Source organism: Palaemon carinicauda, chromosome 1 (assembly GCF_036898095.1).
Source record: "Palaemon carinicauda isolate YSFRI2023 chromosome 1, ASM3689809v2, whole genome shotgun sequence".
NCBI classification, from domain to species: domain Eukaryota; kingdom Metazoa; phylum Arthropoda; class Malacostraca; order Decapoda; family Palaemonidae; genus Palaemon; species Palaemon carinicauda.
The window spans coordinates 146,009,669-146,034,668 of record NC_090725.1 but is presented as its reverse complement, the minus strand read 5'-3'; the positions used below and the strand labels follow the sequence as shown (position 1 = coordinate 146,034,668).

Here is a 25,000-nt window from a genome sequence, read left to right as displayed (position 1 = left end):
AATGAAAATAGTTAACACTTTAACACTCTAATGAGTAAATACTAAATGAAGTTTACATAAAAGTAACTGATACACTTACATGTTATAGTTCACATGAGTTTTCCGAACAGATAAGCAATATAAATATACTTCACTGTTTAAGCTAATTCTCACAGGGCCAGTTTCAAAAATTTATATAATACCACTACTTACATTAACACAATATGTTTGAAATCACATTCAATGGATTTATCACGTTTGATCACACTACACACGATATATGTTGGATGAAAACTTGATCACTTTCGAGAGTGCACACACTCAAGGCACTTGAGAGGAGAGTTGATGTTGCCTCTTTCAAAGGGATAGGCTGGATCTCTTCTGCTGCTTACGATTTTCTAGGGGTACATATATATCGACTTGAAAATTTTTGATAATTCTGAATAGATTATTCTCGTGGCTTGGGGGCATGGCCTAGGGGCGCCAAAGTTGCCAACTGATCAAGTAGCAGACAAATACCAATGCACAACCAAGGCAACTCTCTCTCAGTTAACTCCGCCCATCTACCTCCTAAAATCAATAAAAAAAGAAGATAAAACTAACTCTGGGGTTTTCAAGAACATTCTAACCACGTGGAAAATATAAGAATTTCGGAATCTCTCGTAAACATGACGTAGTACCTCGTGTGTAATGCAGCATACCTAAAACAAGTTTACATAAGACTTTGTAACAAAATATGTGAAATAAGAAATTGATTCTTGATAATAGCGTAAATTTGCATAAACTGACTTGAATGAAAAATACAATTAAATGAGCGACGAAAGTGTTACGTAATTTACATACAATTACTTAAAACCTACAAGAGAGGAACTCTCCTTATGAGCTGGCTATATGCCTCTTAAATACACAAATGAAATACAAAAATAAAATGTTTATTCTACACTAGACCGGCTTCGTCAGAATATATATATATATATATATATATATATATATATATATATATATATATATATATATACAGTATATATCTAGAGTTCCTCAGGGTAGTGTTCTCAGCCCGCTGGTTTTACTACTATATAGCCTATGCTGTGTGGGCTAGAAAACTAGTTTGCTGTAAAGCCATATGATGCTGCACTTTGCAATCCATTGCAATGCCTGAATTTAGACTTATGGCTACTGAATCCCTTAATAGAGATTTGGCTAAAATCAGTGCACGGTGCAAATTATGGGGCATAAGTAAGTATATCAAGGACATTGGCTCCTCAACATCCAGATCTCTTTAACTACAGTATATACAATTCATTTAAAATTTTAGGTATAACTCTTGATTGCAAATCTAATTTTTAGAAACAGATTCGGTCTGTTTCTTCTAAAATTACACAAAAAAAAGGGGTGAGCCCGAAAGTCTTCTAAGATTCTCGACGATCAGTCTCTCTCGAACAAATTTGATTCTTTCATTCTACCTTATTTTGAGTATTTCTCTCCTTTCTGACCTGGATATTAATCTCTGGTACCGTTCTCTATCAATGTTGCATAAAACTTTTTATAATTCAGATCATCCATTGCATTCAGATGTTTCCTGACATACAGTTAATTCTCAGTCAGGCCTTCTCCCTTATAAGGCCCGATACTACACAGTAATCTAGAAGTTTTATTGTAGCCTTGACCAGATTGTAGAGGGATCTTTGTAATCCAGCGGTCGAACCCATGGAACTTCAGGAGTTTAAACTTTTGAAAAAAATTAATTTCTGTTGAACGGTACTGATATAAGTCTCCTTCTGTAATTCGTATATGACTGATCTATTTTAATGATGTTACTGTATATTTCATAACTTTTATTTACTATTAACATATAGTTAATTACTATTTTTTCATTCCCTTTTCTCACTGGGATGATTTCCTTGTTTTAGCCCTAGGAGTTGTAGAATTCTGCTTTTCCAACAAGGGTTGCAGCTTGGCTAATAATAATAATAATAATAATAATAATAATAATAATAATAATAATGATAATAATAATATATGTATGTATGTATATACACATATAGATATATACTGTACATAATGAAAATACAAGTAGGCAAATACAAATGGTTGGGTGACCACTGGGAATGCAATTTACACTGCTTTTGTGTCGGTCGGTCAGTGAATGGGCGACCACTAATAAAGGCCACTCTAAGTTGGCATATAAGCATTTGGTAAGCACATGTATATTTAGTGGCATATATACATATTTATATATTTATATATGTATACACACACACACACATATATATATATATATATATATATATATATATATATATATATATATATATATATATATATATATGTATATATATATATATATATATATATATATATATATGCGTGTGTGTGTGTATGTATGTGTGTATACATAAAATAGAAGATTGAGCGAAATCAAAAGAACTGGGGAATCTTATATAGAGTTAACAGAGGACCATACATTTTTCTTTAGAGGACATGAAAGGAACAAACAAAATGAGGTTGGTTTTCTTATTAATAAAAAAATCTTGCATATAACATAGAAGAATTTTATAGTACTAGTGATAGAATTGCATGATTAATTATCAAACAAAATAAGAAGTATAAACTGAAGATCATTCAAACGTATGTACCAACAGCATTCCACACAGAGGTAGAAATAGGACCTTTATATGAAGATTTGGAGATATACATGAAAAAACATAAAACGCAATTTATATTTGTTTTGGGTGATTCCCAATGCTAAAACGAGTCAAACGAAGAGAGGAGAATCAGCAGTAGGTAAATTTGGAGTAGGCACAAGAAATAGCAGAGGAGACATACTTGTAGAATTTGCTGAAAGAAACAATCTTAAAATCATGAACACTTTTTATAAAAAAGAACATAGAAAATGGACACGGAGAAACGAAAAATTAAATAGATTCTATTCTCAGTGAAAAAGTCAATTTAGTTAAAGATGTAGCAGTGTTAAACAAGTTGAAGTCAAGCAATCATAGAATGGTGAGAAGCAAAATTTGTTTAGATTTAAGGAAAAAGAGAAAAATTAATTTTAAGAAAGGAAATAAACACTCCTGTAATAAAAGAAAAATATGATGAGTTTATTTAGCAATACAAAATAAGTACTTCCACCTACATGATGAAATGGAAGCAAATGAAGAAGAAATGAACGATAATTTAACAAATTTTTTATTGGAATCAGAACAAGAGATAGGTGAAAGAGTTCCTAAACAAGATCAAGAAAAAGTATCAGAAAAGACCAAAAATCTAATAAAGAAAAGATTGGAAATGAGGGTAAGGGCCAAGAGAGATGAAATAGAGTTAACAGAACTATCCAAAACAATAAACAAACTAAAAACCCAAGATAGTCGTAAAATCAATCAGACCAAAACTGAAGATACACTAAAGAAAGGAAGAAGCATCAAATTGGTGAAAACAAGACTGGGGCGCCAACAGATGTTTGCTCTAAAGGATGGAAATGGAAGTATTATCCACAGAGATGGAGTGATCAAAATTGCAGAGGGAGTCTATAAAATGATATACGATACTGATACAAGAAATAACTTCACCAATAGAAATAATAAACACCTAACCTGTACTAGACGTAACAGTAGAAGTAAAGAAAGCATTAAAAGGTATGGAAATAGGCAAATCAGCAGAAGATGGCCTAACAATTTATTTAATAATAGATGGAGGAGATTTCATATTATAATAGTAAAACAGACTAAACTCTACACCAAATGTCTGCAAGAATGCTCTATACCTACAGCTTGGAAAAAATTTATTATTATACTAATTCACAAAAAGGAGACATAAAAGACCTGAAAGAAACACCACTCAAATGGTTTACTCTCCGTGATGTATGAAATAATCATAAAGATCATATTTAGCCGAATAGATACACAGCTAGACTTTAATCAACTAAGAGAGCAGGCAAGCTTTAGGAGTGGGTATTCAAAAACTGACATTATCCATGTAGTTACCTATTATCTATGGCAGTTATAGACTATGAGAAAGATTTTGATTCTGTCAAAACATTAACAGTAATGAAAGCCCTTCAAAAACAAGGAATAGAAGAATCTTACGTTAGAACACTTGGAGATATTTATATAGGAATTACAGCAATCCTAAAACTACATAAAGATAGTGAGAAAGGAGTTAGACAGGGAGACTCTCATCTCTCCTAAATTATTCACATCATGTCTAGAAGAAGGTTTTAATAATTAAGATTGGGAAAATGTAGGAATTAATATTAATGGGGAATACCTTAACAACCTAAAATTTGCAGATGACATAGTTGTGTTTAGTAGATCATGGGAGAAATAACAAAAGATGACAGAAAGCTTGAATAGTTAAAGCAGAAATGCAAGACTGAAAATGAATATGAGTAAAACTAAGGTTATGTTCAATGAAAATGTAGAGAAACAACAAATGAGAGTTATGGACGAGCCTCTGGAGATTGTTAATGAATATACGTAATTAGAACCGACAATAAGGGTTTCCCCAGGACACGAGACCAAAATGAAAAGAAGGATAAGCATTGTATGGAAAGCATTTGGTAAACAAAGTAAGATTATGAAATTTAAAATGCCACTTTCTCTAAAAAGAAAAGTATTTACTGAGATGGTCTTATCAGCATTAACTTAAGCAGTCAGAAACTTGGAGACTTACTAAATTAAGCCTTAGAACATAAGATAGTTACAACTCAAAGAGCTATGGAGAGAATAATGATAGGAATAACACTAAAAGACAGAAAAAAGAGCAACATGGATACGAGAGCAAACTAAAGTAGAGGAAATTCTAACAACTTGTAAGAAAAAGAAATGGACATGGGCAGGACATATAATGAAAAACGCACACAATAGATGGACATTAAGATTAACAAAGATTGTAAAAGAAACAGAGGAAGGAAGAGAAGACCATGTGTAAGATACGCCATAACGTATTTCCAAGAATTTCTTTTTTGTGTTCTTTGTTAACCATGAGGATTAATTTAGTTTTCCTTTACGTTCTCCAGGACCAACTCTAAGCGCTGAAAACATAACCTTATATGGGCATAGCGATGGTCTAGCTCCATGATTGGTCGGCTCAGAGGGGCATCTCGCGCTAGACAGAGTGACGTCACGGCCCCGGACCTTGGCAGTGCATGGCTGTCCGCTGTGGTGTGAGCATCTCTGTGCTCAGCTTGCTGTGTTGACTGATGCGGTGATTTAGGAGTGTCTCTCCGTGTGTGAAGGACCAATCACACATTTGGCTTGATAACTAATCACTCGCAGGAGATTAACGGTACCACCTGTGAATGTTCTTTGAACTGAACTTGAAACAGAATTGGCGTTGGGAAAAGATGTAAGTCTATTATTTATTGTAATGAACCCTATTGCAATTCATGTAATCCTGTACCATTGCTGTATTTTCTTTATTGACTTGTATTTATGTATTATAATGAACCCTATTGCAATTAATGTAATCCTGTACCATTGCTGTATTTTCTTATTGACGAGCTGTTTTTTTTGTTTGCAGCTAAAACCTCGTCCGATATACAAGTTGTACTCTTCAATATATCTAATTATAAAAGACGTGAGTTTTCAAGACCTACACGCCAATAACTTAGAACTTTAGCCGAGAGAGTGAACCCCTCTCCGGTGTTCTACAGTTTTAGATCTTTACACAAAGTGGGTCTCAGATGACTGATTGTAACCTGACTATCAAGAAGTGAATCTTTCTCAGACGTTGACGCCGAGCTGGGAACATCGTCATCATGTCGGAGAGATCATTAAAATCAAGAACGTCATCCAAGAGCGACACAAGCGAGGTCCGCCGAAAGCTGTTAGAAGCGCAAGCTAACTTAGCTAAGGTTCAACTGAAGGCACGCTTAGAAGCGGAAGAACGTGCAGCCAAGAAGAAAGCTGAAGCTGATGAACTCGCTGCTCAGAGAGATGCCGAGGATCGGGCCGCTAGAGGGCTAGCGGACGCTGCATTGCTGGAGGTCGAGCTCGAGGTTCAGAGACAGCAACTTGAACACGAAATTAGATCGGAGGCAGGAGAGTCGCAATGTGGTTCGGAAGTGTCTTCACATGGCGGAAGCGTGAGAGTTCCCAGTGTAAAGGTCATGGAGACTGAACATGAGTCTAGGATCAATCAATGGAGGCTAAGTGTCACCCACCACCACGAGAATGACCCAAGTGCTATGCGGACATTGGACCCTGTAGAACATACAAGAGGACCAGAATGCCATTCTACACCCATGGAAGTCCACTCACGGCCATTGGATCCCACCTCAACTCCTTTCGCACCACGACATGCCACATTTGAACCCTCTGTTACTAACCCCTTGTCCAACAACTCTCAAGTGCTTAAGGCACTCGAATGCACTCTTGCTAGCAGCAATGAGTTGGCGCGGACAACGCTGTTACCACCTACTAAACTTGAGCGCTTTGGAGGCGACTTCACCAAATTTAATTGGTTCAAGATGTCCTTCAAATGGCACATTGAGAACAATACCTCGGACCCCGAGCGCAGGCTGATTATTATTATTATTATTATTATTACTATCCAAGCTACAACCCTAGTTGGAAAAGCAGGATGCTATAAGCCCAGGGGCTCCAACAGGGAAAAATAGCCCAGTGAGGAAAGGAAATAAGGAAATAAATAAATGAAGAGAATAAATTAACAATAAATCATTCTAAAATAAGAAACAACGTCAAAACAGACATGTATCATATCCTAGATGGGCCTCCGAGAAACCTGGTTGAGCACTGCTTGCTCCTGTCACCGACAATTGGGTACGATGAAGCTTGGAAGCAGCTGAGTGAATTCTACGGCAGAGAAGTCGATGCTACCGAAGCTTTTATTCGTCAGCTTCTCGAATGGAAGGAAATCCCAGCAGGTGATAGCGAAGGTTTAATGAACTACGCTTCTTACCTAAAGAAGGTGAAGGCAGCACTGGGTGCAAATTACACTAGAATTGAGCTGCAAGAAACTATGAGAAAGATAGTGGAAAAGCTCCCTCACCCTCTTCGGGTAAGATGGGTCTCTAAGTACCTGGAACACGAACACAAGCTTCCAGCCCTGATCACCTTTGTGGAGAGACAGGCACTGGTCGCTAAAGAATTGAAGTACTACGAGTGCGACCGTCGTCCATCCAAGGGCAAACCTGAGGACACGAGCAAGCCGATTAAAGCTAAAGCCTTGCCTGTTCACCACAGCTCTCCTTCCGACAATGGGATATATTGCGTATACTGCAAGAAAAATAAGCACGGAATTCAGTCGTGCCACCGATTCCAAAGCCTCAATTTGGATGACCGCTGGAATGCTGTGGTGGATGCCAAACTCTGCTTCAGATGCTTAAATGTCGCGCACAATCACGAAGCCTGTGAAGAAGAATCTACGTGTGGTAAGTGCGGCTTGGGGACGCATCACACGCTCTTGCACTATGTGAAGAAAACCCCTTCAAGGGACAGTACAAACTCCAAGAGAGCAACTGTGTACAAGACATCTGACAAACCTAAAGCGGAGGCCGTGACGACTAGCAATGCACCACCTGATAGAACTAACACCGAAACCGCTCTAGAGGCTGGGACTCCTGCGACGACGGGGCACGTACACGCCATGTCCACTGACCGACGACCTGATGGTCGTACAATGTTGAAGCTTATCCCAGTCATGGTGAACGGAACGTGCACTACGGTCGGCTTCATAGATGGAGGAGCCGCACCCACGCTAGCCGCAAGGAGCCTAATAGATTGGCTAGGTGTAACGGGAAGGCCTTGCAACCAGACCATGGTGAAAGAGGCCGGTACGTTCGACTGCAAGGAAGTGGTCCAACTCACCCTTGGTAACATCAACGGAGGTGAGGAGGAAGAACGAGTAAAAGAAGTCTTTGTTACTGACAAAATTAATGTGTCGACGGACTACATAATGCCTTCGGACTGGCTGAAGAGATGGCCACACATGGCAGACGTAGAGCTGCAAAGCTTGCCAACTGACCACGAACAGGTCGAGCTAGTGATCGGGTTAGACACGACCCTGAATCGAGTCATTCTGGAGCAACGCCACGGCACTGCCAATGAGCCATCCGCCTACCTAACCAAGCTTGGTTGGGTGGCTTTCGTCCCTACTGGAGACCGGTCTGCATCGGAGGTCTCACCCGTGCATCATGTTCATCGAAAATTTGACCCTCAAGACTTGACAGAGGTACTGCAGAGTCATTTTAATAGAGATTTCTTCGAAAAGGAATCCCTCTCCAAATTGGAAGATTCCCTAGAGGATAAGAGATTCTTGGCCACCTTGAATAACACGACACAGCATCGACATGGAAAGTACGTGGCCAAGCTGCCATTCAAGGACTCTACTCCTCTACCTGATAATATGAATATGGCAATTCGACGAGCCCGAAGCTTGAAAAGAAGACTAGACAACGACGAAGCTTACAAGACATCCTACGTAGCTCAGATGGAGAAATATACTGATAAGGGCTACGCCGAAAGGGTTCCTGTAAGTCAGCTAGACAGGGAGGACGGGCGCGTATGGCTTATGCCGCACCACTCTGTCAGGCATCCTGTCAAACAGAAAGACCGAGTGGTCTTCGATCTGAAGGCAAGGCACCGAGGAACATCTCTCAACGAACATCTGATGCAAGGCCCCGACCTCACCAATAGCCTGACGGGTGTTCTCCTGCGTTTTAGAGAGGGTCAACATGCCATCACAGCAGACGTGCAGGAGATGTTCCATCAGGTGAAGGTACCTGAAGAGGACAGAGACTGCCTGAGGTACCTCTGGTGGCCAGAAGGTGTCACCAGCAAAGAACTGCAAGTCTTCAGAATGACGTCCCACGTTTTTGGCGCAAGATCATCGCCGAGCGTCGTTAACTTCTGCTTACGCAAAACGGCCCTGGACTTCGGAAGCATGTATAACGAAGAAGCTTCTAACTCTATACGTCGCAACTTCTACGTCGACAACCTCCTCAAGGCGATGGATGATGAGGAAGAATGCATTAAACTGACAAGAGATCTGATCAACCTGTGCAGGGATGGAGGTTTCCGTCTTAACCAATGGACCTCCAGCAGCAAGCAAATTCTAGCTGCGATCCCCAGAGAAGAACGAGACGACTCTGTGGCTGTCCTAGACTTGAATAAAGATGAGCTGCCAACTGAACGAGCCCTGGGGATCCATTGGAATATGAGCATAGACGTGTTCACGTTCAGAATCGTCCTTAAAGACAAGCCTTTCAACCGACGTGGTGTGCTCTCTGTTGTTGCATCGATCTATGACCCCTTGGGCTACTTATCCCCCGTCACTTTGATCGCGAAGATCCTGTTGCAAGAAATGTGCCGAAGGAAGCTCTCGTGGGATGAGGAGATGTCTGCTGATGAACTTGTTCGATGGAAGACCTGGCTTGCGCAGTTGCCACAACTGGAAGAGTTCCAACTGCGAAGGTCCTTCATACCACCAGACTTCGGAGATGTTGACACCCTTCAGCTGCACCACTTTGCAGACGCAAGTCAGACAGGCTATGGTGTAGTCTCTTACTTGCGTGTAGTTGGTGTCAACGGAAAGATTCATTGCACTCTTGTCATAGGACGGGCGAGAGTCGCCCCTCTGAAAAGGACCACCATCCCTCGTCTTGAGCTGACGGCGGCTGCTATCGCTGCACAGATGGACTCAAAGCTGAAGACTGAGCTCGATCTGAAACTGGCCCCGTCAGTCTTCTGGACTGATAGCACGTCAGTACTGAAATATCTCAGAAATCCGACTGCGAGGTATCAGACCTTCGTGGACAATAGGGTCAATCTCATTAGGGATACATCCGACATTATGGCTTGGAGATACATCAATACTACTGCGAACCCAGCAGACCTTGCGTCACGTGGCCTCTCCGTCGCTGACTTCCTCCAATCATCTTTGTGGTTTTCAGGACCAGATTTCCTCAAGATGGACGAAACGCACTGGCCAACCATGCCCGAAGATGTTGTCAGAGGAGAGCTTGATCCAGACGCCGAAGTGAAGACTTCTCTCGTCTTCGATATAACGAAGAAAGAACCAATGTTCATTGAATCAATAGCGACAAGATTCTCCTCCTGGTTGAAGTTTGTCAGGACCGTCGCGTGGATGACAAGATTTATCCGCCACATGCAGAAGGCTCGCCCATACAGCGGCGACTCACTCTCGAGTGCGGAGCTGCGTACTGCGGAGAATTTGATCTGGAGACTGACCCAAAGCCAAGAGTATGAAGAAGAGTTAAGCACCCTCTCGAAGAAGGGAAGATCGCTGAAGAGGTCTAGTAAATTAATCAAGCTGAGACCATTTCTCAAGGATGGATTGCTCCACGTTGGTGGTCGATTGCAGAAATCAACACTGGCAGATACGGCCAAGCATCCGATCATCCTACCCAGCAGTTCTCCGGCGGTCAAGCTTATGGTGAGAGCCACGCACGAATCCTGCAGCCATTGTGGCCAGAACCACCTGATGACCCAGTTGAGGACAAACTACTGGATCGTCCGCGGAAATGTGATCGTCAAGACTGTCATTCGAGAATGCTTGGTCTGTCGCAGACTAAGTCGTCGTCCTTTAGTTCAGGTGATGGCTGAACTGCCATCCGACCGGCTTTGTCCAGATGAACCCCCCTTTACTAACACTGGGTCGGACTGCTTCGGACCGTTCTTAGTGAAGCAAGGAAGGTCCACAGTGAAGCGTTGGGGCGCTATCTTTACATGCCTTACCTCGCGAGAAGTCCACCTGGAAGTGATCGATACAATGGAACAAGACTCCTTCGTCAACGCCATCAGGCGTTTCGTCGCTCGCAGGGGGCCTATCAAGAGAATGTGGTCCGACAACGGGACCAACATTGTGGCCACGGAACGAGAGCTAAGAGAAGCTCTCCAGCGCTTCAACGAAGGAGAAATCAGAGACACACTCTCGATCCGAGGCATAGAGTGGAACTTTCATCCACCACATGCCTCACACTTTGGCGGAGTGTGGGAGCGTCTGATCAGGTCCGTCCGAAGAGCCCTCACAGCGGCCTGTCTCCAACAAGTCACGACTGATGAAACGCTTCGCACTCTGTTCTGCGAAGTGGAGGCTGTTGTTAATAGCCGACCTCTGACGAAGATCAACGACGACCCGAACTGCCCTGTCCCTCTCACGCCTAACATGATCCTAACTTTGAAAGGGTCACCCGATCCCTTCACATCCACATGCAAGAAGGACATGTATGTGAAGAGGCGATGGAGACAGGCACAGTTCCTCGCTGACGAATTCTGGCGCAGGTGGATACAGGAGTATCTCCCCCTGCTTCAGGAGCGCCAGAAGTGGTCAGTCCCAAAGCGTGACATCAACGTCGGTGACGTCGTTCTAACGCTGGACGAGCGGCTTCCCCGAGGCAGTTGGCCTCTAGGGAAAGTCATGGAGGTCACTCGGAGCGCTGACGGTCGCGTACGTCAAGCTTTGATCAAGACTGAGAACGGCGAGTTCAGAAGGCCTGTGCAGAAACTGTGCCTTCTCTTGGAAAATGATAAAGGCGATGATATAAAGTGATGTATATGAGGTGTAATGAGCGTACGCCGAGCGCTGCTCGCTGCATTTTGTAAATTTTGAATTTTATTATTTGAGTTGAAAATATAGCAAGGTCATTTGAATGAAGTAACCCAAGTGATGCCGTATCTACGGAAATATTTAGCCCATGACCAAATAGGGGGCAGTGTAAGATACGCCATAACGTATTTCCAAGAATTTCTTTTTTGTGTTCTTTGTTAACCATGAGGATTAATTTAGTTTTCCTTTACGTTCTCCAGGACCAACTCTAAGCGCTGAAAACATAACCTTATATGGGCATAGCGATGGTCTAGCTCCATGATTGGTCGGCTCAGAGGGGCATCTCGCGCTAGACAGAGTGACGTCACGGCCCCGGACCTTGGCAGTGCATGGCTGTCCGCTGTGGCGTGAGCATCTCTGTGCTCAGCTTGCTGTGTTGACTGATGCGGTGATTTAGGAGTGTCTCTCCGTGTGTGAAGGACCAATCACACATTTGGCTTGATAACTAATCACTCGCAGGAGATTAACGGTACCACCTGTGAATGTTCTTTGAACTGAACTTGAAACAGAATTGGCGTTGGGAAAAGATGTAAGTCTATTATTTATTGTAATGAACCCTATTGCAATTCATGTAATCCTGTACCATTGCTGTATTTTCTTTATTGACTTATATTTATGTATTATAATGAAGCCTATTGCAATTAATGTAATCCTGTACCATTGCTGTATTTTCTTATTGACGAGCTGTTTTTTTTTGTTTGCAGCTAAAACCTCGTCCGATATACAAGTTGTACTCTTCAATATATCTAATTATAAAAGACGTGAGTTTTCAAGACCTACACGCCAATAACTTAGAACTTTAGCCGAGAGAGTGAACCCCTCTCCGGTGTTCTACACCATGGATCGACGAACTAATGAAGTTAGCGGCAGTGGGCTGGCACAGAAAGAACATAAACAGACGCAAGTGAAAGCACATGTCTGAGGCCTTTGTTCTACAGTAGACGGCTGATGATGATGATATATACTTTATTAATTTAGATGGTCCCCCTCTTCGTTGTTTATCTTGTTCCTCAGCTTTTCTCCCACAATTGCATAATTTAGGGATGTAATTCGTCCTTTTGAGAACTTTTGCCCTTTATAATGTGGGAACTTTTGATCAAAATCCCTAGGGAGTAGAACCAACTCTCTCATTGTTATTAGAAAACTAGCTTTTACGTCAAACATTACGTTTTTACAGTTTATGGACTGTGACCTCTAACCCTTTCTATAATTACAACTGACTGATGTCTACCGGACTTTATGGTCAAACGAAAAACTCGTGATACAATTTTCTGCCTACATACCTGATTGACTCTACATTTCTATAAATCTTTACGATTATTTCTTTGTTATGTTTTTCATCATAATTTTAGCTTGCAGAAAAGTAATCCATTACCCTAGAAGATTACTTTGCTTTCGATGTCATTTCATCCTATCTACTGAAATGAGATACCTCTTATTCATATACACACATAATTTGTTACTGTGCATACTTATAAAAGACTAATGATTTTGAATAGCGACTGTCCTTGATTATATTGAAAAATTATATATAGCACACAATTTACCCGCATCCCATTTTTTCTGTACAGCATTTAAACGTAAAAGGAGGTAAATTAAATATTATTTTACTTACTGAGTTCGAGAGGTTGCCCAATGAAACTTCTCGACAAACCAATTATGTATGTCACGTGTGGGACGAAAATATTTTATTAGAAAAGCTTTATTGAGTAATATATGCCAATTGATATCCGCCCATTAGTTTATTCATTTGAATATTATTCTATGCCAAAAGTGCCTAAAACCAATCACAACAACTAAGAATACACTTATTAGGATTTTGTAAATGAACCTATACAAACACAACCTATTCGAAAATCGTAAGCTTATAAACAAAATTCTTCATAACTGCCCTATTTCATGATCGTTAAACTATTATACCGAGATATTTGCCCCTTTTACCTTAGAAAGATTATCATAGGCAGCTGTCAAACATTTTACTTATTCAGTCATAATCTTATTTTTTATAATTGAATAGAAAGTCAAATCAATTATTACTCTAATTAACATTTCAGAAGACAGCATTAATATAAGCGGAAGTTTTCAAAATTAAAATACCGAAGGCCAATCACCAGTAACTAATCTAGAAATTCATGTTAAATCTTACTGTCTTTTCTCTATGAAGAAGAGACGATACCTTTAACATTAACAGATAACCATTAACTTTTTATAACCGTTTACATCGGGGAAAACCTCTTCTTTATACATTTTTTTCAGAAATTTTATCAATCGTTCCTTAATTGGTGACTGTTTAGACCTTATCTCTAGACTAAAAGATTTTATCTACTGTATCTTTTCCTTTTTGTTTTCTGTTTCACTTTGTGAGGCTTACAACTATAGTAACCGATGGATTTTTATGCCGTAAATATTCTTCGAGCACAACAAAATCTATTTACTATACATAAGTATATCTGTTCTGAGTATTCCTAACACCCCCCCCCCCCTCTCTCTCTCTCTCTCTCTCTCTCTCTCTCTCTCTCTCTCTCTCTCTCTCTCTCTCTCTCTCTCTCTCTCTCTGAGAGTTGTGGAAAACATAACCAAAGAATAAAAAGAAATAATTATCATTTAGTTATAAAAAAAAAAATCTGAATACCTAAACAAATATTCTTTTCAACTGGCAATCCTACTGTCAAGTCAGGATCCAATCAAACAATTACATACGTCACACAAAAAATCTAACCCATTTCTCTCCTCCATATAAGATATCACATCTATTTTTTTCCTTACGGGCTACAAAAAGTCCTTCCCTTAAGAATCACAGAAAGGTGAGCATCCATCTATTTTTCAACCATCTGTTTATTTACCTTTTTATCAATCAGCTCTAGAACGGTTAGCCTTTTCAGGTTTTGCTAAAATTTCTATTTAATTCATTTATCTGTGTCTATCTGATTCCTTAATTTACCGGACATCCTTATACCAACCACGCAAGTAAAAACATTACCCTTTTACCTGCGCCCACACGCGTCCCTACAGAAGTCCCTTTTTTGTTGATTGTGCCCACTCAGCAATACTAGAAGAAATAAATTCTCAAGGTAACACAGAGCAGACGCGGAATTCCCAATCACCCGATATGGAGTAACTAACTCACAAACAAAGGATTATAAGAGCGCGAGCCAGGGTCGGAAAACTGTTTCTTTGGTCGTATTACGTGAGTTTGTTTGGTATGGAGGTCAGGGGAAACACAGGGTCTTCGATTGTGCAAACAATATGAACAAAGAAATAATAGTAATAGCATTAAAATAAATATACTATTGTGACGGTTATAAACAAAAATTATTTTATTTATTTCACTATTTTTTTTTTTTTTTTTTGGCATTTTTTAAAGACGTTTGTTTAGTTTCTTTCAGATCTTGATATAATTTCGTGAAAGATGACTGGTCAGTTTCTGGATATATGGAATATATAGAATAATTTGGGTTAGTCAGGATTCAAAGGTAAATTTCTAGGGGTATTCAGATTTTGATAATTAAATAGTTAAATCTGCTGAGAGAGAGAGAGAGAGAGAGAGAGAGAGAGAGAGAGAGAGAGAGAGAGAGAGAGAGAGAGAGAGAGAGAGAGAGAATTGGGATCAAAATGAGAGATAATTGGAATCAAAATGGATTAGAAACTCATTTATTGTGAATATGCACCTTCTCTCAGGTAACATGCAAGAAGACTTCTTAGAGTTGAATATCGACTCCCCTGACCAATATCCGGTCTACAACGAGTGAGATTGACCCTGTTGTCTAAAATAGTTCTAAACTCTTTCCTGGTGTTCCCTGGTACTTATCTGTGTCAGCAAGGATGTTCAACGCTATTGAACATGAGAAATGAACGACGATCATGGCTTAATGTGGAACATAACCTACGATTCGGCCTGTCCAATACTGCATCTCGAATTGAGGTACTTGTGTGTGACAAACAAACATACCCTTCACACTTAAGTTTAGTATTTGTTAATAAAATAAATATTGCTTCATTCTTACAGGAGTAGTATCATTGTAAAAGACTTGGAATGTTAATGTTTAATCTCAATAAAGTAATTAAAATTTAAGTATTTTGATATCCGATGCTGTACCATTGTATATTGAATTAGTCGCTAAATTACCATTTTGTTCGATGTCAGGTTACTGTTGGGTCTGTTAAATGGTTTTATAACTCATGGGGCATTTAACAGGAAAAAATTTGAGAACCCTTGTGTTGAGTGATAAATACATATATATATATATATATATATATATATATATATATATATATATATATATATATATATATATATATGTATATATATATATATATATATATATATATATATATATATATATATATATATATATATATATATATATATATATATAAATCGGTCGTTATATCGCGAACATTCATGGTGATTTCAAACGCAAATAATTTAGTTTTATTTTCTCTCTTTGGTTATATTTCTTTTTCTGAATTTTCAGCAAGAATATGATTTTACTTTTTTCGCCCATCCACTATGATATTGAAGCAGACATAGGTTATATTATTCAAAGGGAACACAAAAATTATATATATATATATATATATATATATATATATATATATATATACATATACTCAATAATAATAATAATAATAATAATAATAATAATAATAATAATAATAATAATAATAATAATAATAATAACCTGAGGGACTCTCTGTAGAGAGCATGCCTTCCCAACACGAGGCAGTCTTTTTTTTTTTTTTTTTTTTTTTTTGAGGGGGTGCGGGTCTTAACAACTCTAAGTAATTGTATTTCGATGAAAATTCTGCAAAATTTAATGAATTTGTCCTTGGGTGATACCCCATATTTCCACCAAGTTTGGTTGAAATTGGTTCCGTAATTTTTGCGTAATGTTGTTCACGGACAAAAAATGAACTAGTAAAATATTTGCCCTTTACTAAACATTGCAATTATTTTCAAAGTACGGCTACTCGTACTTTGATGTACTTTATCCAAAATGTTGCAGATTTATCCTTGGATCACCCAGGGGATTACTGCACTCCAATTGTTCAGTGGCCACTTTCCTCTTGTAAAGTGTAGAAGAGACTCTCAAGCTATGGTAAGCAACTCTTCTAGGTGAAGGACACTCCAAAATCAAACCATTGTTCTCTAGTCTTGAGTAGTGCCATATCCTCTGTACCATGGTCTTCCACTATCTTGGGTTAGAGTTCTCTTGCTTGAGGGTACACTCGGGCACACTTTTCCATCTAATTTCTCATCTTGTTTTTTTAAAGTTTATATAGTTTATATAAGAGATATTTATCTCAATGTTGTTACTCTTCTTAAATTATTTTACTTTTCCATTTTTCCTTTCCTCACTGAGCTATTTTTGCTGTTGGAGCTCTGGGCTTATAGCATCCTGCTTTTCCAACTACGGTTGTAGCCTAGCAAGTAATAATAATAATAATAATAATAATAATAATAATAATAATACGCAACATAACTACCAGGTTTGGTCAAAATCGGTACAGTCGTTTTTATGTAAAGTTACTCAAATAATAATAAACAAAGAGATAAACGACGGCAAGGGTGAATACACACCCTTCGCAAAAGGCAATAATATTCGAGTTGGAATTCCTTGTTGATAATCATTATGAGTTTGAAATATGAGGCCTTCGCTCTAGTCTAGTGAGTCAAGGTGAACTGGTACTTGTAAAGCAGATTACGTTTGATATGGAGTATATATATATATATATATATATATATATATATATATATATATATATATATATATATATATATATATATATATATATATATATGTATATATATATATTTATATACACACATATATATATATATATATATATATATATATATATATGTATATATATATATATATATACATATATATATATATATATATATATATATATATATATATATATATATATATGTACATATGTGTGTGTGTTCGTGTGTGTGTATGTGCAAGGTTGTTTAAATGCCTTCATCGCCTAAAATATGAAATTCATTAAGAGATATCTCATTCGACTTTTGGTTCATTATATTTACGAAACTTAGCAAAAATATATTTCTACAGTCACGTTACATACTATAAGAAAAATGAAAAGTTCCGTCATAGTATAAATGTGATATCAGATGTTAGATAGGAGAGGAATGAAATATGTTGGAAACGTGCTTATTGACAGCAAGTTATTTGGCATCCCAACTATGTATAAATCTACATATAACATACAACTTGATAAAAGGATTGCCTATTGTCAAATTTCGGAATTACAGGCCAACCCCCAGCCCCCACAAAAAAAAAAAAAAAAAAAAAAAATAGCCGTTACATTTTTGAATGGTAATAAATAATCAAGTATTTCTTTTAATAACGACTAGATATAGAGTAAACGTAGTAACACACTGCTAAAAAAACTTTAATAGAATTGAGAAATCTTTGGATCATGAGGATCAAATAACCTTTGTAAATGATTTCAGTATGACGCAATACACACGATTGCAGTATTATTCGGTATTAAGAATGAAAGCTTCAATGAAAAATATTGTACTTTAATAACTCTAGTAAACAATATGAAAACAATAATATTAACTCTCTCTCTCTCTCTCTCTCTCTCTCTCTCTCTCTCTCTCTCTCTCTCTCTCTCTCTCTCTCTCTCCACACACGCACACACACACACATATGTATATACATATTTACTGTATATATATATATATATATATATATATATATATATATATATATATATATATATATATATACATACAGTATGTATGTATGTGTTTATTTGTGTCTCAGTGTGTATGAATGTACAATATGTATGAAGTAAATATTCATGGGGGACCAACATATGTTTACGGTTTTTTATGATAATGACCTACTTATACATGGAAACGACATTAAATTATGGTTAATGTTTTTTCTTCCATCTAGAACACCCCTCCCCTCCTTCACGAAGTGTAATTTTCGTTCTATTGAAAATTATATTAAGACTGTTCAGGCTGATATTCCCGGCTATGGCCGAGAGCTCTTGCTGATCACTATCATTTCCGGCGTCAAGGAGATAGTGAGTAACATGCCCAGATGAATACTTGAAGAGAGAGAGAGAGAGAGAGAGAGAGAGAGAGAGAGAGAGAGAGAGAGAGAGAAAATCAGTGTTTGGCTGATCTCTTTCTGTCAAAAATTATTTAACTTTCAGCTGACTTTAAAAGTCTAAAGTACGCTGTATGGACCAAGATGGTGAAGATAAGAGAGAGAAAGAATAAATTGCCCTAGCTAAACTATGAGAAATCTAAAATCAAATTTATTTTGCATAATCTTTTCAGCATCATTGGATGTACTTTACGTTAGGTGAATATTACTCCGTTCAGTGCACTACCATCGTATGTAACTTATGTTGGGTAAAAAATAAAATTTTAAAGAAATCTCTGCAATCTCTCAGTGTATTGTTAATGAACGAAAGGATTCTGATCATGTGTGGGAGTGGCGTTTATGCTGGATGACATGACAATGCAGATTGATCTATGGTTGATCTTGGTGAACAAAGTTAAGGATCTCTAAGATCTTAGCTCTGGACACTTTTCAGAATTTGTATCCCAGTGTTTTTACTAATGTCTTGAGTATATTTACCCTTTTTTATCCATTTTAGTTGAAAATTCCTATGACGTTTCTTAAATAGTTTTACTAGTGATTCAGCTTGAAAGCAAAATACTAAAGGGTGTTTGTGATAAAGTCACGAAGGGCAAAAGTGTGGCAATGTATCTTGATGCTGGTGATGATTTTGTTACGTGCAAGTAGAGCCATCAAAAAGTTGCAGTGTAAAGGAAAATATGCCTGGAAAACAGGATTTACTGCATATTCTAAAACTATATGAAGGTGCTGAAATGACTTCTAGAATACAAAGCCTTATTATGGAGGCTTAAAATGACATCAATAAACAAAGAAACACGTGTCTGACAATGTGACGATGAAGGAAAGAAATCGCAAAAAAAACAAGAGGAAAAATTATTTCCAGATGAAAAACTGTCAATAAAAGAATAAAAAAAGACCGCAAAAAAGAAAACGCCTGTAAATGGAAAAACGGGTGAACAAAAAAGCACAATTGTAAACGTAGAAAAGAATTGAAAAGAAATATACATGATGAACATGTTATCAGCACTTGATTGTGAAATTGATAGTGATAATCCAAGTGATGCAGAAGAACGAGATGATTATACAAATATCAAGGTCACAGTCGAGGACCTAACCTGCAATGAATATTGAGATTCAGATGATGTTGAAAGGGATGAAGACACATTAAGTAAGAGGGATCTTTTTCTCATGATGCGATCCCACAGTTCCAGGTCACGAGGGCAGAGAAGAAGACAAGGATCAAAGGGTTAACGCAGGACAGCCTCCCGCTCCCCCCCCCCCTCAAGAAAAAAAAATCCCGCACTAAGCATTTAAAAAAAATGATAGGTGGGGTAAAGACGTGACATTGCCACCCACTCTTTCTTTCACTGCTACATTCGGAATAATGGGGCCTATTTGGACCCTCCTCTTGGATTGGTACATGTTTTTTCTACAACCAAACTCCTTTATTATCTCAATGAGGAACAAATTATTACTACAAGTACACGAGTAACTGAAGAGACTGTCATATCCATGGCATAGTTGCATTGTCATTGACATTGGGCTATATTTAGTTATTTTCATGTGTCTGAGGATTATTGGGTTGTCCTAGATGAGGATGTTCTGGGCAAGGAATGAAACATATTCCGAGGCGTCTTTCACGGAAAAATGTTAAACTGGCCATTTAGAAGTATTTTCATACCTCTGACTGGCGTACCATACCGAAGGGTAATACCAACAAGTTAATTATCATTTGGTCCATCATTCAGTACTTCCGGGATATATACTGGAGCCTGCATGTACCCCCAAATTATCTGTCGCTCGACAAAGGAATACAATCAGATGAAACTAGCGAAATACAACATAGATTTTACTTTCTGTGCGAAGCTCAGTCTGGTTATGCCCTTGATTTCTTCAAGTACCATGGTGTTTCTTCATCTGTGATATTGTTTTCCAACTCATGGATCAGCAACAAGGCGAAGGGTACTATATCTTCATGAATAAATTTTAGGATTCTGTTGCCCCCTCGCACAAGAGCTTTATGAAACTTATTATAGTGGCACTTTCCTCGTGAGAGGTGCACTGAAGGCCAAGGCAATAAATTGGTCCTAGCATTATGGAGAGCTGGTGTTTACGATGAAATATAATACCTTTATCATAATTATAGAAGGATATCAAGCTTATCAGCCCAGTTACTAATGCGAGCACCGAACAATTTGTCCAGAAACCGAGGGTCAAACAGAGGGGCAAGTACAGTGGTAACGTGTTTGCCTAGCACAGTGATTCTCAAACTGGGTGCCGTGGCACCCTGGGGTGCCATAGACAGCGCCTAGGGGTGCCGCAAAATTGTCATGAGTTTTGTCTTGGCTTTATCGTCTTGATGAACATTTGAAAAAAAAAAGTTTCCAAAAGTCTTCATATAATTATCAGTGTAGGTATGAAGTTACATGCTCAAACATTTCTCGCAAATAGAGGTTGATATTTCCTTTTCTATACTTGTACAATACAACAACAACAACAACAACTACTACTACTACTACTACGATTATTGCTAATAATAATAGTAATAGTAATAATGAATAGTGATAATAATATAACAACACTATTGCTAATAATAATATTAATAGTAATAATAAATAATGATAATATATCAACAACAAAAATAGTAATAATAAAGTGTAACAGTCCGATACGTGTTCGGTTTTCGTCGGCTTTGTATAACCCCAGTTTTCCACTCACGAGTCAGTGAGGCATAATACCTCAAGGCAATAGTTCTTTGCTGTTTCTGGGGTTATATTACAGTTGTTTCTAACAGTATCGTGCTTCTAACATACCGTACGATGGATAAGTTTGTCATTAAGAAGAGAACACATGAAGTTAGTGGTGAGGGTGAAGAAAGAGACGAAAGTGGGTTTGTGAGCGAAAAGGATTTGGCCATTCCAACAACAAGTACATCAACTTCAAAAAAAGGCAAGAAAAATTGCTCCTACTTGGATAATTATTTAAGTTTTGGATTCTTCTGGTGTGGTGATGAAGTTACTCCCACGCCTTTATGTGTTATTTGTGGTGATAAATTAGCTAATGAAGCAATGGTACACAGTAAATTAAAAAGGCATTTAACTCTGAAACATAATCATCTTGCTGACAAGCCTCGGTCCTACTTTGAAGGACTTTTAAGTGAGCAAAAACAACAGAGTGCGATGCTTTCTAAGAAAGTCAAAGTTGCTGATAAAGCACAAGAGGCCAGTTACTTAGTTGCAGAGTTAGTTGTTAAAAGCATGAAACCTCATACAATAGCAGAGACTCTTATTCTACCTGCATGTAGTCCCATAGTAAAAACAATGTTTGGAAGTGAAGCAGAAAAAGAAGTGAGGAAAATTCCCGTTTCGGATAGTACCATTAGCAGACGGATTCATGATATGTCAGCAGACATAGAGGAAACTGTATGTACATCTGTGAAAGAAAGTGAAATGTTTGCACTTCAGGTAGATGAGTCCACAGACATTGGAGGTATGGCTCAATTACTGGTATTCGTTCGGTACATTCGTGATGTTAAAATAGTGAACCAATTCTTTTGTTGTAAAGAACTTAAGGAAACTACAACAGGCAATAATATTTTCTCTACATTAAGTGAGTACTTAAAATCAGTTGGTTTGACCTGGCAATCGTGTGTTGGGATTTGTACAGATGGGGCACCTGCCATGATTGGCTCAATTAAAGGATTTGTGTCATTAGTGAAGAGAGAAAACAGCAGTGTGATAACAACACATTGCTTTCTTCATCGTGAAGCGCTGGTTGCAAAGACAATTAGCAATAATTTAAAATCTGTACTGGAAAAAAGTTGTAAAAATGGTGAACTTTATAAAAAGTCGACCGCTGAAGTCTCGTCTGTTTACTAAGCTGTGCGAAGAGCTTGAGGCAAAACATTTGAACCTTCTTCTACATACGGAAGCACGATGGCTGTCCAGAGGGAAAGTATTGTCACGAGTATGCGAACTGAAGGAAGAGATTCTTACTTTTTTCACTCTTGAACAACAAGAGGAATTCTGTGATTTACTGGCAGATGACACTTGGTGTGCAAAATTGTCTTACTTAGCTGACATCTTTGAACTTTTAAACAAGGTAAATGCCAGCATGCAAGGAAAATCAGAAAATGTTTTATCTTCCACCGATAAAATTAAAGCGCTGAAAGAAAAACTGTAACTGTGGGGTGGCAAAGTAAAAGAAGGCATTTTGGACATGTTCTCACATGTTGCAGTAGCAGCAAACAGTGGTGAGATAACACCCATTATTTTTGAGCATCTTGCAGTACTGGAAAAACAACTTCAGCACTATATCTCAGATATATGCACTGAAAACTATGACTGGATAAGAAACCCATTTGTTGCATCTATATCTACCCAATCTCAGCTTACCCTCATTGAAGAAGAGCAGTTAATGAAATTGCGTCATGATCGTGATCTAAAGTTATTGCACATGCAGCTGCCTCTTGACGAATTCTGGGTTCAGATCAAGACTAAGTATCCTCATGTTGCCAAAAAAGCTCTGGTAATGTTAATCTAGTTCTCTATTTCTTACCAAAGTGAGTTGGGGTTTTCTTCTCTAGCAAACATTAAAACTAACAAAAGGGGAAGGCTGAAAACTCTTGAGGAAGAAATGAGAGTATGTTTGTCCACCATTCAACCCAATGTGAAACGGATCTGTCAGTCGCATCAAGCACACACATCTCACTAAAATAGGCGTTTTTTTCTTCTTTGCTTAGGGGTGATTACCATTTTCTTTTTATTTAGTCTGCATTCATAACTCTTTACTTCAAATCTTCTAATATGCTCTTTGTATTTCTGCATTGTACGGTGGTGCTGGATTTGGTTTGATTATGGATGATAATAAAAATAATAATAATATCTAGTGTTCTATATAGCGACGTTTCTCCATAATTGATTCAAAGCCGCTAGTACAGTAATTATAGTCATCAAATAAGTTAATTCATGAAGTATGGTGGGGTGGTGAAGAAGGGGTGCCACAGTAATGGTTACATCAGTTTAGGGTGCCATCAACTGAAAAAGATTGAGAACCACTGGCCTAGCATTTCGCATGGCAAGAGATCAATCCCCGCCCAGGACCGTGAGTTTAAGCGGTTTACTGGGGAGGCTACTGCTGTGGTTGGGCACCACAGTGGAGGGTTGGGCTTGCCCGGCTGACGTTCTGGTGAGCATCTATTCTGATGGAACCGGAACTGAAACCAGTCACTTTTAACCTTTCACCTTTAATGTTTAAAAAGAAATGAACATAAAGACGCAAGATGTCATGAGACATTACATGAGCTGTGTGATGGATAAACACTTCTTTAACCAACTGATGAATTAATAATTATTTGAAAGGCCAATACGATGAACAAGAAAAAAAAATTTATATCTGCTCTGGCAGGCCCCTCAGAATACTTTTGCCTTCTTTGCAAAGTACAGTATAGACAGGAAAATTTATTTCTGGCGTTCTTCTCTACTACACTGAAGATGAGTGGCCTTGCTCTGGCACCATGCTAGACTCTGCCTCTATTTTATCTGTGGAGGAGAGAGTTGATGGTAATTCTCGTCATCGTCCTCCTTCACCACCTCCAGCTCCTCCAATGCCATGTGGCCATTTAATGCCTGCTGCTCCTCCTCACCCAACCAATGCATTCACGATCATCAAGATTGGTTGAGGCGGTGGTTGAGTGGTTTTGTCTTGGGACTATGATCCCGAGGTTGTAGAGAGAATCCAGACATTACGGTATTAAAATGTATGACTTATTTGAATACGAAAAACACGTCTAAATGTGCAAAATTTATCAGTAATTGAATGCTAAGTCACAAACGTACCAATTAGCTACGATGGTGAAGATGAGTTGATTTCAATTCTAAGTACAAAAAAACCTGAATTCGGCAGATATAAGTACAGAAGAATAGTCATTGACTTTTATCGTTCTTCGTGGCTAAATGTTATGTCAATGTCATGCCGCCTTCCTGGACCAGGGTTCGATTCCCAGCCGGTCAGAAGCTATTGTCTTAGAGTGGTTTCGCCTGGGGACTCTGATCCCGAGGTTGGTAAGAGAATCCAAACATATATATGGCTTATTTGAATATGAAAAAACACGTCTAAATGTGTACAATTTATCATTAATCGAATGCCAAGTACAAACATACCAATTAGATATGATAGTGAAGATGGGTTGAATTCAATTCTAAGTATAAAAGAAAACTTAATTCGACAGGTATAAGCACAGAAGAATTGTCTTCAACTTTTATCTTTCTTCGTGGCTAAATGGTATCGTCACTGTC

At 38.2% G+C, this 25,000-nt stretch overlaps 2 protein-coding genes across 2 annotated transcripts in view; one reads left to right on the top strand and one right to left on the bottom strand.

Moving 5' to 3' along the window:
* Positions 1-25,000, bottom strand: part of LOC137652414 (uncharacterized) — a 605,768-nt gene that overhangs the window by 119,441 nt on the left and 461,327 nt on the right. The window lies entirely within an intron of this gene.
* On the top strand, positions 6,089-23,246 carry LOC137616475 (uncharacterized). The gene is made up of 6 exons (XM_068346322.1): positions 6,089-6,498; positions 6,672-11,507; positions 18,507-18,639; positions 20,851-20,941; positions 21,486-22,193; positions 22,942-23,246. Exons 1-6 carry the CDS (start codon positions 6,089-6,091, stop codon positions 23,244-23,246), a joined length of 6,483 nt encoding a protein of 2,160 aa, XP_068202423.1.